The sequence below is a fragment of the Rhamphochromis sp. 'chilingali' genome (genome assembly GCF_963969265.1).
Source record: "Rhamphochromis sp. 'chilingali' genome assembly, chromosome: 11".
Taxonomy (NCBI): Eukaryota; Metazoa; Chordata; class Actinopteri; order Cichliformes; family Cichlidae; genus Rhamphochromis; species Rhamphochromis sp. 'chilingali'.
The window spans coordinates 2,795,416-2,809,136 of record NC_137938.1 but is presented as its reverse complement, the minus strand read 5'-3'; the positions used below and the strand labels follow the sequence as shown (position 1 = coordinate 2,809,136).

Sequence of the window (13,721 nt, the reverse complement as noted above, 5' to 3'; positions counted from 1 at the left end):
GTTGTACAGGGAGATGGCCACAGACAGGAATGATTTCCTGTGGCGTTCAGTGGTGCATTATGGGTAATCTCAGCCTCTCAGTGAACGTGCTCCTGTGACTGGCCAGCATGTCATGGAGGTATTGTCCAGCCTCATCTTGGACAACATCCGCCTCTCCGACACCACCTTAAGGAGTCCAGCTCCGTCCCCACAGCATTACTGGCCTTACGGATCAGTTTGAGTGTTTGGCATCTGTGACCCTCAGCCTGCTCCCCCAGCGTGCAGCAGCATAGAGGATGGCACTGCCACAACAGACAGCATCGTCTGACAGATGTTAAAAGACCTTAACCACTTGTGCAGTGTTGTTTTTAATCCAGTCCAGGTTATTATCTATGTACTCCAACGGACTTGTAGTCTTCCACGATGTCCACTTCAACCCACTTCCCCCAGTGCTCTGCCTCTTCACTGTCACTGATGCATTCATGATCAGAAAACCTCTGATGGCAGGTTTCTGTGGCTGAAGTCTGTGGTGTACACGGTGAAGAGGAAAGAAGAGAGGACGGTCCCTGTGTTGCTGATCACCTGACACACAATGTTGCATCAGCAATCCAGGACACCAGAGAGGCATCCACCTGCATCGCTGTCAGCGTATCACCCAGGAGGGTCGGCCTGATAGTGTTGAACGCCTGGAAAAGTCAAAAAACATGACCCTCACAGTGCTCGCCGGCTGGTCCAGATGTGCATAGACACCATTGAGCAGGTAGATGATGGCGTCCTCCAGGCCTGCCTGGGAAGTCAGTGACACAGGTCTGCAATCCTGGGGTCACTGGAATGTGTCGACTTTGGTACAGGACCAGGGCAGGACGTCTTCAGCACTGGGAGCCTCTGCAGACTCAGACTCATGAACAGAGGGAGAGAGTGGCTGAGTGTTTACTGCAGTGTCAAATCTGTTGAAAAACACATTGAGCACATTAGCCCCTTTTTAATCGGACCTACTTTGATCAGCTTGCTATGGCTCACCACAGTTGGTTTTTCCTTACACTTGAGTAGCACCTAATGTGCCTGGTTGTTGTCATTGCTGCCTAGCATCCTGTAACGTAGTTAGTATGCAACATGAATGGTACAAAAAAGGTGGAAGTGGAGGCGTCGATATACCCGCTGCTCGGTCTCTGGCTTTTCGTCAAACTCAGGGACCGTGGCTTTGTTTCGTATTTCCCTCATTGCCGGGTTACAAGAACGGCAGGTTTGACTTTCATGAACGAGACGCTCTCATGACTCATCGAGTGACGCTACTGACCAGCCAATCGCTGGGATGCAGTCTCACGACGTCACCTGCTTAGATCGCTTGGAACGTACCGGCCCCAGCTTTTAAGGAGCCCCTGTCTTTATGCCACTCCACACCTCGCTCATGCTGTTCTGCTCCAGCTTTCTCCGGTAATTATTGTCTGATGTTACCTTTCAGTAACTGAACCATGCTCACCTCCTCTCTATTGTCCAGTCTGAAGGCCTTCTTCTTGTCGTTGAGGAGGGCTTTGATGTCCTCGTCACCCACAGCTTGTTATTTGGATAACAATGTCTGAGCTGGGACAGTGGAGTCGGTGTGGAAGGTGTAGTCGGTGAAACACTCACAGTCTCCCAGTCTGTCACAAAACAGCCCTGTAGCTCCACTGAGGCCTCCTCCGACCCCCTCCTAATACTACTGGTGGTCACAGGCTCCCTCTTCACAACAGGCGCATAGTGGAGGGTGAACTGAATCAGCTTTTGTCTGACCCAGCCAGTGGGGGTACAGAGGAGACTGACATTAGCATACAGTAGGTCTAAAAGTCTCTCCCCCCTGGCGGGACCGACCACATATTGTGTGAAGTTGGCAGTGACGTGTTTGAAGTCACCAGAGAGGCTGTAAGCTGAGTCTGTAACCGGCCAATGGGAGAGTGAATAATGTCCCATGCAGCTGTGAGCTGTGGGGTAGCAGTGGGAGGAACATAAACAGCCACATGGGTCCTGGGTCCAACAGCGCACAGTTCAGTGTCCGGGCAACAAATCCACAACTTGATTGTTATATGAGCAGAGTTACACAACCGTTTGTTGCAAGAACAACAAGCCCTCCTTTCTGCTCACAGCTGGCGCTCTCGTCTCCTTCCTCTCTCCCCCAACATGCCCCCCCCGGTTCTGTTGCAGGTTTCTTCCTGTAAAAAGGGAGTTTTTCCTTCCCACTGTTGCCAAGTAATTGCTCATGGGGGTTGTGTGATTGTAGGGTTGTTTCCTTGCTTTGCAAAGCACCTTGAGGTGATTGTTGTTGTCTGTTGGTGCTATATAAATAAATGAAATGGAACTGAATCAGTCCCAGGCCTTTATGTTGGTGTTTTTCTTTACACTTTCACCATCATGTCAACATCTGCTTCTGTCCAAATTATAAATATGACATCAAAGAGCAAATAAAAGTATCTGAGCACACAGTTCATCAGTGAGTTCATCTAGCTGAAGGACTGTTGAGCAGCAATCTGTTGATGTCAATAAACTGGTCATTGATCATGATCAGGAGTACGTCTCCTCTCCTGAAACGTGATTAATTTGCCCTAGATGTAACTGTCTGCAATTCTTCTTGGCCTTAGTTGGTGCATTAAAGCTAACCAATGACAACAAAACGTTCTGTTTGTACTGCTTTGCACTGTAGTATCTGCAGCTGTGTCCGTAGGGACAGAGGCCACATCACTCCAAGGTCACCTGTTCCTCTGAGAATAGCAGACTTGTTGCTGAGCGGGTTTTTGAAACCCTGCTGTGTCTATGATTGTTCTTCAGATCTGGGTGCTCCTCCTGGCACCTTACAGTCAAAGTAGTCCCACTGCTGTCTGCAAATGCACTGAAATTAACTCCATACCATTTTGCAGTGGGATTATATTTGCTTTGATTCTTCTAAATGAAGGCAGCAGGTAAACAAGGAAAATGTTTGCATAACCTCTTAAGCCCCAAGCCCAACTGATCCCCTGCCTTTTGCCCCCGTATCAGGGGGCGTTGGGGCTTAAGAGGTTAAACGAGTTAAAACAGGGCTGTATTAGAAAACAGTGGCATTCAGACTCGAGAGCATTTGACAAAAGGTGTGTGTGTGTGTGTCTTTAGAGGATGGGAGTTCTCCACATAGGCCAGTGGATTGAAGAGCAGACAGACTTTGAGAAGATGTACAAGAATGGTGGGTGTTCCCTCACACAGCTGTAGCCTGAGTAGTAACAACTAATCAGAGTTTGTTGTTTTCATATCTAAACCCTGCCTAATATGCAGCTGGTCCTTTGCATGCTCGCAAAACCTTTTGGATCCACTGATTTTTACAGGACATCTAAAGGGCATTGTGTGGTAAACACTGCTTCAGTTTGATATGCTCTGTCCCAGCTACTATCTGGCCAGCATGATTTAGTCTTTGTCACAGTTTTACACACACACTGAGCAGAAGACTGGTCTCTTATTGCACTCTTTGACATTTTTGCTTCATGGTTAGACTATAACTTTATAAAACATTTAGTCATTGAACATTCCCACACATTCATACTCCAGTGAATGCATCAGAGAGCGTCTCAGGGTTCAGTGTCTCGTTCAAGAATACTTTGACATGCAGACTGGAGTAGCCAGGGCTTGAACGACGAACTCTCTGATTAGTAAATGACCTGCTCTGCCTCCCCTTCTGTGTTTCACACACAGCCTGGGCAGACAATGCTGACGCTTGTGCCAAGCAGTATGCTGGAACTGGTGCCTTAAAGACTGACTTCACTAGGTGAGTGTTCACAGCAAACACATGCTAACAGGTTTTTGTTTTAGCCCTACCTGTCTTCAAGTTGTGCCATCAGAACTGACAGTCGTCTCTTCCATAATGAGGTGAAAGCAACCACCCACTCTTTCTTTGGAGTAGCTATTTCCTTTTAGCGTTTTGTTTCTGACTTGTGCTACAGTCGATTGTACTCAGTTAAAATATAAGGAGTCTTTAGAGTTGCAATAAAAAAAAAGGGAACGGTGATGCTTTTCATGTGTTCATTGAACACACAGTAAAAGCTCCCAGAAAAGCCAAAATAAATGATGTCTTCAAAAGTGTGGATTGTAGATCGGGATGCACCGATCAAACTTTTCCAGTTTCAATACGAAACCAACATCTTGGCTTTGAGTATTATCGAGAACAGTACCAGTAATTAATGAACATGTTATGTCTCACTGTGAGGAAGACACTAGCAGCATCAGACCCAACGGAAAAACTGTTTTCCTACTTAAAAATACAAATTGGGGGCAGCAAGAATGGCAGCACCTCCCTCTTCCCAGCCACCTCCTCCAGGTGGCCTCTTTGCAAGGAGAAGCAACAGTACTCTGAGACCCTCTGAACTCCTCACTAGGGATGGGTATCGTTTAGGTTTTATCCGATACCAGTACCAAACCGGTACTTTTGAAACGGTGCCGGTGCTTAAACGGTGCTCAAACCGGTGCTTAAAGAATGGAGAACACACACAAAGTCCAAAAACCTCTCATGTTCAGCTGTTTTCCTCTTTTTCTTTGGTCATTTTAGCCTTTTTGGCCAGGGTGAAGGGAGTACCTGCCATCAAACAAGAAGACAGCCGCATGTAGCTATGATGATGTTTGCTAGTTCACCTTACATGCATTAATGTAATAACGTGGTTAGCCTACTCAACGTAAATTACACACGAACAACATTAAGCTACTCACGCAGAGAAGAACGGCTGCTGCTGCATCATCATCCTCATCATTTCTGCTACACTGGCAGGGCTAGGGGCCAGGACTCTCCTCTTCGGGTTCTTGGGGGATGTTGCTAACTCCGGGTCCGAAAACAGGCACCACCAGGGTAGGGTTATCGGGGTCCCAACCTGGGAGCAAGGCCTGGAGAGGGAGCTTGACGGAGAACGCCTGGTGGCCAGGCCACTGTTCTCTGCCAACTTGAAGAAGGAAATGACCCGCCTTCTTGTAGGTTTGACACCCACAGGAGATGCTGTAGGGGTTGGGTCCATTGTGTGTTGGGCAGTGGGCAAGAGCAGGAGCCCTGGTGAACTGATCCGCAGCTTTCGAGGCTGGCTACTGGGACATGGCGAGGTTCTCAAGGGTGTTCATTCTGCTGTCCTGCTGGGAGACTTCAGTGCTGATGAGGGCAGTGACAGCGAGACCTAGACGGATGTGATTGGGAAGAGCGTCCTGCCTGGTCTTTGCAGCTGTTGCTGGTTAGTGTTGTTGGTTAATACCTGGTTCTAGCCTGCAGACAAGTCTAATATTTAAAGATCACTACAGCCGCACATCATCAGAATATTACAGTTTGTTTTGTTTGCGAGGGCAAAACCAAAAACCCAAATTGGATCTTGCTCTTAAAGAAAGTTTCTAACTGGCGATAGGTTCTCCTCTGCGGACCGTCCTTGAGCTCCTTCATTTTCCTGTGAGTTCTGTACTTTAACACTTATTAAAATGATAAAGTAGCTGTAAATGCTGCTGCTTTTCTTAATGGTGCTGAATTTCATGTTCATATTTCAGGACAGGGAAGAGAACACACTGGGGACTGCTGATGGACGGCTGGAACTCGATGATCCGATATTACAAAAACAACTTCTCTGATGGCTTTAGACAGGTGGGTACCAGAGACGAGCTTCATGGCTGATCCACCAGAGTCAGAGTTACAAATATATGAACCCAACAGAGTAAATTATTCACCATTTGGCTCCAGCCAGCTAGTAGAGGCACTTCCTGCCTTCGTGCTGCCGGTGAAGCAGCTGCTGCTGTTCTGGACATTTGATATTGCTTTTTAGTAGCATTTCATTACCTGATTTCTGCATTCATTTAGTGGGAAGTCAGTGGTAGCTGCCTCAGTGCACAGCGGCAGCGGTTGAGACAGATGTTGAGAGATTAATTATGAATGGAAATGCTCCGTGGAGTCTAACGCAGCAATGACGACTGCCTTATCAAATAGAAACACATGATCACAGCAGCAGGAGTTGCTGCAGACCAGAAGCACCACTGCTACCTGCTGCTGCCCTGAGCCGGTCCTTCCTCCCATTTGATTGGCAGCATTTAACAGGTCATGTTTCATATCAGCGTTCTTTACACGTACAAACTGTTTAAATTAACCTTATTATGGTCTCACCTTTACTTATGAAGTCCACACACCAACCCTTTGTTCCTTTTTTGCACCATGGACTCACGAGCGCCCCCTATCAGTGCCTCGTTGCATGGCAGGGCACAGTTTGTGTGAGTGTGTGCAATCAGATTGTTTCATAAAAAATAGTTCATAGATCAAACCATTCGATAAAGAAACGATTTCATTTATTTGATTATCATTATTTTTTTTATGATGACCTCTGCTGACCACACGTCACTGGTGGGTTCAGGTCGTCCTTTATGTGCTACTTCATCAGTGTGGAATAGTGTGAATGCCATATTGCAAAGTGAAATGAATCTGTTCCATCAGATACTACAGCAATATCACAATAATACAAGCTGCTAATGACTCTCACATAATCATCATGTTATGAGTAATCAGACCGCTGCAGGTAGAGTTCGCTTTACAGGCACGTATTCTTTTAAAATCAGGCCGTGAGCAGCAGGGCTCAGCACTGATGCTGTGGAGATTTGGACAACACTGTGAAATGTAAATAAAAACAGAATGCAGTGATTTGCAGATCTCATTAAGCCATATTTCTTAGTCCGAATCAAACATGGAAACATGTTTAACATGACAAAAATATGAGCTCAGAAAAGCTCAGAGACGGGGCCATGTTCCCCACTTCTTTTAACAACAGTCCAGAATGAAGGAGCCTCTGATGAGAGGTGAAAAGTCTTCAAACACGTCCAGTCTCACTCTTTTAAAGCCATGACCTCGACGAGCTACACACCCTTCAGTGAAATAACTGCTGATCCCCTTAAAGACATCTTTGGTTGCTCTTTTGTAAGCAGAGACAAAAACTGTTAAGCTGTGTTCAGTGTGGTCCTCGTTGCTTTGTTGCATTCTACAGATCAGTAATGACATCGGTAAAATCTTAAACCTGCATACAAAAAGACTTCAAAGTCACTGCAAAATCTTTTGCAACAAAACACAGTTAAAACTGTAATTCATATAGAAGAGCGTACCTGTGATGATGCCGCTGCAAAGCAGAGTTCAGGTGGGCTGTTTTTCCTGCAGGATTCCATCGATTTATTTCTGGGGAACTATGCTGTCGATGAAGCTGACTGGACCACTCCACTGCGAGACCCCAAGGACTGGAAGTTTCTGACAGTAAGAAGAGCTCAAGAAGCTCGACTCACAACATTTTCTTTTTCTGACGTCTTTAATGTGATGCCGCTTTTCTTTCTTCTAGTTGCCCATCATCATGGTTGTTGCCTTTTCCATGTGTATAATCTGCCTTCTAATGGCCGGTAAGACTAACTGCAATAAACTGAATGCAAATAAATTTCCTCCACTGACGCAGTTCGACCTGTTGTCTCCTGTCAGGTGACACGTGGGCTGAGACGCTGGCTTACGTCCTGTTCTGGGGAACAGCCAGTGCAGTAACCGGTGGGCTTATCCTCTTTTATGGACGGGACTTTGTAGACGCTCCTAAGCTGGTCCAGAAGGAGAAGCTGGACTGAATGTGTGCGTGTGGAAAGCAGCTGGGCCCTCGCAAACTCACCACCTCGTCCTCTTCCTCGTCATCACTTTATCTGCATCAGCAGGCCTGGAGCCTTTACTAACGCTGGAGCGAGGAGGTTGGTGGGCAGCGAGGGTGGCTTTGTGCACCACAGCAGGAGACTGAAGAGTGCACAGGCCTGCTGCTCTCCACACTGTAGCGGACTGACGGTCTGTCTGAACTCGACACTGAACTCAGGAGCTGTTCTGACCCGATGTCTTTGTTCCTCATTTAACTGGAATGCTGTGGACCTGTTTAAATGTGTTTCTTGTTGTTCTCCACCTCATTCCTTTTATGAAAACATGGGGATCAGACTTCAAACAGCATAGCTGTGAAGATATTCCTCATTTGCAAATTCTCATGTAGACCTGGTGTGTCCTAGGTTAGACACTGCCTGTGGTTCATAGTCTGCGTTTTAAGATCAGTTTTAGCTTGAATGGTTTTAGCTTCTTTTCTGGAGTGTTTGCAGGGATCCAAGTGTGCTCGTCCTTCAGAATCCAGTCAGCTAGAACACGATTTATGGTTGTGGAGTTAAAAACGGTCCCTTGATGAAGAAAGGGGATTCATCCTGGAAACCCTGGACCTTGAGAAAGAAAGTTGTCATTAACTCGTTTTCTTGTATTACATTGAACTATTTTGCATGTCACTTCACCAGAAGAAAAACACTCCATCTGTGTCACTGTGGTACTAAAGGATAAATCAAATCGAAACAGTATTCTCTTCACAGAGACACCATCGTGGCTGACAGTGTGCTGATGTTAGGGCGATGTCATTTCTTTGGCTCCAAATTAAAAATGACATTTATAAAAATGTTCGTCCTCTAGGTCTGTGCATGTTCATGTATTTTGAAAACACGCCTGGAGTCTTCAATATCACTTCAATTCAAATGCTTTATGTGTGCTTTATATTATCATTATTATTATTAATAAGACAAATATCTACAATATAAAAGATAAAAAGCCCAACAATCAGCGCTGTTGTGACAGTGAACAAACCCGAGCTCAGCGGGCTGTGAGGGGCAGCAGAGGGACCCGTGTGGAGCTGCGTCGGGGTTTTGCTATTTAAAATAAAAAAATGTGTTGAATAAATTTGTTTTTTCAGCTTCAAATTTATTTGTTTGGTGTCAGATTCCTTTTTCCCGTTTTTAAACACTTGAAGTTGTTGAAGTTTGTTTTTGTGAAGTCCAGTCTGTAAAACCAAATGAATGGTGAAGCACTACAGAGCTCATGCTCCCTGTGTACTTAGTACACACTCATTTAATTCCAATCTTTGGATAATAATACATTATATTTGGAGGCGCCTTTAAAGACCCTCGAGGTCACCTTACAGTAGTATGAAAACATGAGTAAAACATTTTTTAAAAAGCAAGCATGAAAGTAGAAAAGGTAAAAATAGAGATTTATTTATAGAAAGCTGAATCTGACGGCACCGCTGTGACGGCTGCAGGAAGGAACTGTGTGTGTGCAAACTGCCTCTTCAGCTTTGATTTTACCCTTTATCATTAAGTCACACCTTACTGTTTAATGGTGGCCTACTTGTCTAACTGCACATAATCATTAACTGTTATCTCTTTATTGTCAAGATGAACTCTACTGAACTGAGACTGCATGAAGCAGTTATGTAATTACAGGTGTGCCCGTCATTTGTTGCAGAGTCGCAGTATCAACCAGTGCAGATGAGCCTTTTTGTACTTTGTTCTCAAAATCAGCTCAGGGATGAACAAGAACGCTGAGTTTTCAACATGTAGTTTGTACCTCAGGAACGTCCAACACAGCACCAACGAATTACCGTTATCATCTTTGGATCTCAGAGGGGAATTTGGTCTGTGGTTATGTTAATAAGAAGTACAAATCATTTGTTGGTTTAATGTAAAGGTTTATAGAGAACAGCTGAGAAGTGGAACCCCATAAAACTCTGTGACTAATGTGTTTGCAGGCAGATTAATTCATATGGTTTGATGCTTCAGGGTGATATTTATAGATAGATTCAATTCAATTCAATTTTATTTATATAGCGCCAAATCACAACAAAAGTCGCCTCAAGGTGCTTCATAGATACAGAGAAAAACCCAACAATCATATGACCCCCTATGAGCAGCACTTTGGCGACAGTGGGAAGGAAAAACTCCCTTTTAACAGGAAAGAAACCTCCAGCAGAACCAGGCTCAGGGAGGGGCGGGGCCATCTGCTGCGACCGGTTGGGGTGAGAGAAGGAAGACAGGATAAAGGACATGCAAAACCCGTGCACCTGCTGGGGGAAATCTACTCTGAAGACACCTGTGCCTTAATTCAGCTTACACTACCATCAGTTACTGTCAGCTCCAGTCCAGACAGTCTGAGCTGAAGGCTTTTGTCTCTGTGATGAGTCTGGCTGACTAAGAATGTGTGTGAGAGCATAATAATATTTTTATATATTTCTTCACCTCCTTGAATGCTGCAAAATATCTGTTTCCTCCTCGCAGCGACTCGTGTTTACTGCTGAAGACTATTTCAGGATGTGATTAGATGTGATCTTAACTACAGTCATATATCAGTGTAATGACTGAAGTACTTTGAACTTTGATTTTATAGCATTTGATGCACAAAGATGTTTCTAAATAAAGGTGTTTATTATAGGAACTGTTTAATAAACTCAGCCGTCTGCTCCTTGCTATCTAAAATATAACAGGACACCGGAGTAAATTCTGAGCATCTCACACTTCTGATAATCAGCTGTCTGCTTGATGTTTATTCAGCTGTGTGAAAACTATAACTTTAATCTCAGCCAAACCGATTTACTCAGGAACAAATAAAATACTAAAAAAAAGCCAAACAATAACATTTTAAGTTATCTAAGTGACTCATATATATTTAACCTGAGCAGCGAAAGATGGCGGTGGGTTTGAAAACGATTTGCCGGGAGTCCGGTGTTCTCACGGCTCTAGCTAGCCTAGCCCCCGGCTAGCTATCGAGCTAGTGGGTAACAGACGTCTCCGAAAACGTCGGAGCGCTTTTGAAAATATGTGGTGTCCTGATAAACAGAGCAGATATTTGAGGTTTCCACAGCTACATTCTCGCCTGAAAATATGTTAAACGTTTATTTTGTGACCCAGAAAGAATAATAAGAATAATATTAAAACTTACTAACTTGTTGTAAACTGAGCTGGGATGCGCGGTTCCTGAATTTGGACACAGCTACGACACCGGACACAGCTGCTTCTTCTTCGGGGTTTAACGGCAGCTGGCATCCTTGTACATGCAGTGCTTCTGTCTCGGTCCGTTATTACACTCTTAAATCCTACTACTGCGTCTTTTGGGGTCTTACAAAGCTTCAAACAACACGTCGACTATTAAATTAGTCATCGACTAATCGTGGCAGTAATTAATCAAAGATTTCACTCTTGTTCAACAAAAGGATTTTAGGAGTAACAGTAATACTATACTGTTTACATTGAATTAGATTTAGGTTTCTGTATACAGTGTCATTTCATAACAACAATTACCTCGGTGTACTCAAGGACTAATTTGCTGTGACGAGGATCAGTTGATGACGAAACAGGGAAGCTTAAAATACCAAATCAGATTAACCTGAATGTTCAAGAAGAGAAACATGCTGGGCGACCCCCCACAGGTCAAACCTGCAAAACACCAAGAATAAAATACAGCTTCCCACTGTCTTTGTATGGGTATGGACATTTTATTTTTTCACTTTAGAGAAACAGGCTTTCAGGTATCGTGTGTATAAAGTATGGTAGCTGCTAAATAGTTTCAGTACACCAAAAACAGTACATTAATAAATAAATGTGTCCATCAATGTGTAATCGGTTTTCAGGTATTGGGATTCAGTGAGCCAGATCACACTTTTACAGCTGACATTTTTTACATCCCCACGCAGTGTGACTCTGCACAATGATACTATCATGGTGCATCATGATCATCAGAAGAAAGGAAAATACAAAAATCCTTTGACAAACAACATCACGAGGACTCATGTAAAACTGACCGGTTGGATTGTAGCTGGCGATGCTTTTTCTATAAGAGTCATTCAAAGTGCTTTTTTCTGTATATGCACCTTGTTTCACATTCACACAATTCACTGTGCGTCAGCTCAGGCTTTAGTATCTTGCCCATGGATAGCTATTCCAGTCTGCACGTTCAAGCGAGGAGCAAACCACCAACTTTCCAACCCACCTTATGAGCCACGGCTACCCCATGTTTAGAATGTCAGCATCGTGTCATAGACCTGCTGATATTTAGTTTTCAGCATATTTCTAAACCCTTGCAGTTTTATTTATATCGAGCAAAATCAGTACAACAGTTGTCTGAAGGCACTTTACATTATAAGTGAAAGATCCTACAAAGAACACTCCAACAATCAGACAACCGCACAAGAGCAAACACTTATAGTGAGAAGGAAAAACTCCCTTTTAACTGTGACAGGTTAGCGCCTCCCTGACCGATGAAACCACCTGTCCTGTAACTGAAGTTCATAAAAATGTATTCCATAACAAGGATGGAACAGTCTCTCACAGTCTGTTTCTAAAACCTAAAGAGAATTATGGATTTGATCAACTGGTCTCTGAATGCTATTGACTCCCTTTTCTCAACGAGAAGTCTGGAGGGACTTTCCCTGCCGGATACACGATGGACGGGTGGCAGACATGGAGGATCGTGTGCCTGGCGGGACTGTCAATCGAGGACGCTGAAGATATCTACCTATTCGGAACCGTGATAACAGGGTTCTTGCTGATCGGAGCTGGCTTGGCTCTGGCTTATGGGAGGATTAAGATAGCTGAACCGGCTGTTCAAACCCCCACAAAGCTGCCCGCTGGGATTGAAACGGTGGGACGAGGCGCGACTTCTCAGAACAGGCTCATTGAGAGCAGCATGGTTAAGAGCTTGGAGACGCAGCTGCCGTGAATACTCAGAACAACACCTCTGAGCGTATATTGGGATACATCAAGGAAAAGTCCACTCAGAACAACATCTCTGAGCGGACGTTGGATCACATCGTGGAGCAGCTCACTGCAGTCGTGAGTAATCAGCTCTCTGAGCACAAGAATGAAAACACCAGCAAGTTTGATACCATCATGGGGAAGCTCGCGGCTCTCCAACGGGAGATTGAGAGACCAGTGTCGGAGTGTTAAAGAACAGCTTGAAATTCTCAAGAGTTGTCGCAAAAGAAAAATCACCATCATAATCCAGCTACCCCTTCGGAGCCAGCTGTAGGCTCAAGGCTGGAGCCGAACAAAAGCTCCCTGATAACGACTGTGTTTAGTCTGTTCTTCCCATTCCCTACAAGGTTGGCTGGGTTGGCTGGAAGACTGTTTACTTAGCCTGGCAGGGCGAAGGACACTGTCTCAGCTGAACTATGGACACACACACACAGACATATACTGATACTGATAAGCACTCACTGACGCATCACCCTCCCTACCCCGGATCCAACGCCACCTCCAACGCCACCTCCAACGCTTACCTCCCCTCTGATGTGGACATCGGGTTGGCTGGAGGCGCAGTCGAAGATTGCAGCGGTCCCAGATCAGGTGTACACACTGGAACTCTTCCCCATGTTGCTGTCTGTGTTTATTGTGCTGTGGTGTGTTGATATCTGTGCATTCCTGTATTATCCTTTTGTGTTACACATTTCGAGGGTTTTTTTCCTGCTACCTGGCCTGACCTGTCTCCCCAATGTGATGTTTGTGTATTGTATGTACGGTCGGCAAGGTCTGTCATCTCGGTTGTGGGTAAAAGACCTGCAACTGACACATAAAGGCTATCTCATCATCATCTCATATGAAATATGCATGAACATTTAGATGCAACAAGGTTCATAAAAACAAGACACAGGAACAGACAAGACATTTTCATGTAAGGTCAGGAGCTTATTGTGGAGTTTACATTTGACTCCTACAGTCAGTTATGAATACCTGCAGGTGGCAGTATGCAACATCTGAGTCCAAATGATTACAAACATCACTCCATTGATGTTTGTAATGGTTAAAGGTCAACTGGCTTTATATAAGAAGCAGTTTCAAACTCGGTATTAACAGATGTACTGGGACAGAATCCATCAAGAAAAAAAGAGACGTCTGTCTTCTAAAAGACACACACGCACATAAATGTCTTA

General features: G+C 44.7%; 1 protein-coding gene across 5 annotated transcripts in view; it reads left to right on the top strand.

Moving 5' to 3' along the window:
* The window catches only part of sacm1lb (SAC1 like phosphatidylinositide phosphatase b), a 28,837-nt gene extending 20,116 nt beyond the window's left edge, over positions 1–8,721 (top strand). For 3 of the 5 annotated variants that reach the window (XM_080897537.1, XM_080897536.1, XM_080897538.1), the window contains 6 exons: positions 3,097–3,166; positions 3,670–3,742; positions 5,488–5,581; positions 7,130–7,222; positions 7,305–7,362; positions 7,439–8,721. In XM_080897537.1, the coding sequence (XP_080753663.1) occupies positions 3,097–3,166; positions 3,670–3,742; positions 5,488–5,581; positions 7,130–7,222; positions 7,305–7,362; positions 7,439–7,575 (525 nt within the window). In that variant the 3' untranslated portion in view covers positions 7,576–8,721. Of the gene's footprint in view, positions 1–3,096; positions 3,167–3,669; positions 3,743–5,351; positions 5,582–7,129; positions 7,223–7,304; positions 7,363–7,438 lie in introns of those variants that run through there. The other 2 variants (XR_013973551.1, XR_013973550.1) reach the window with 2 other exon arrangements.
* Positions 8,722–13,721: the final 5,000 nt, after the last annotated feature.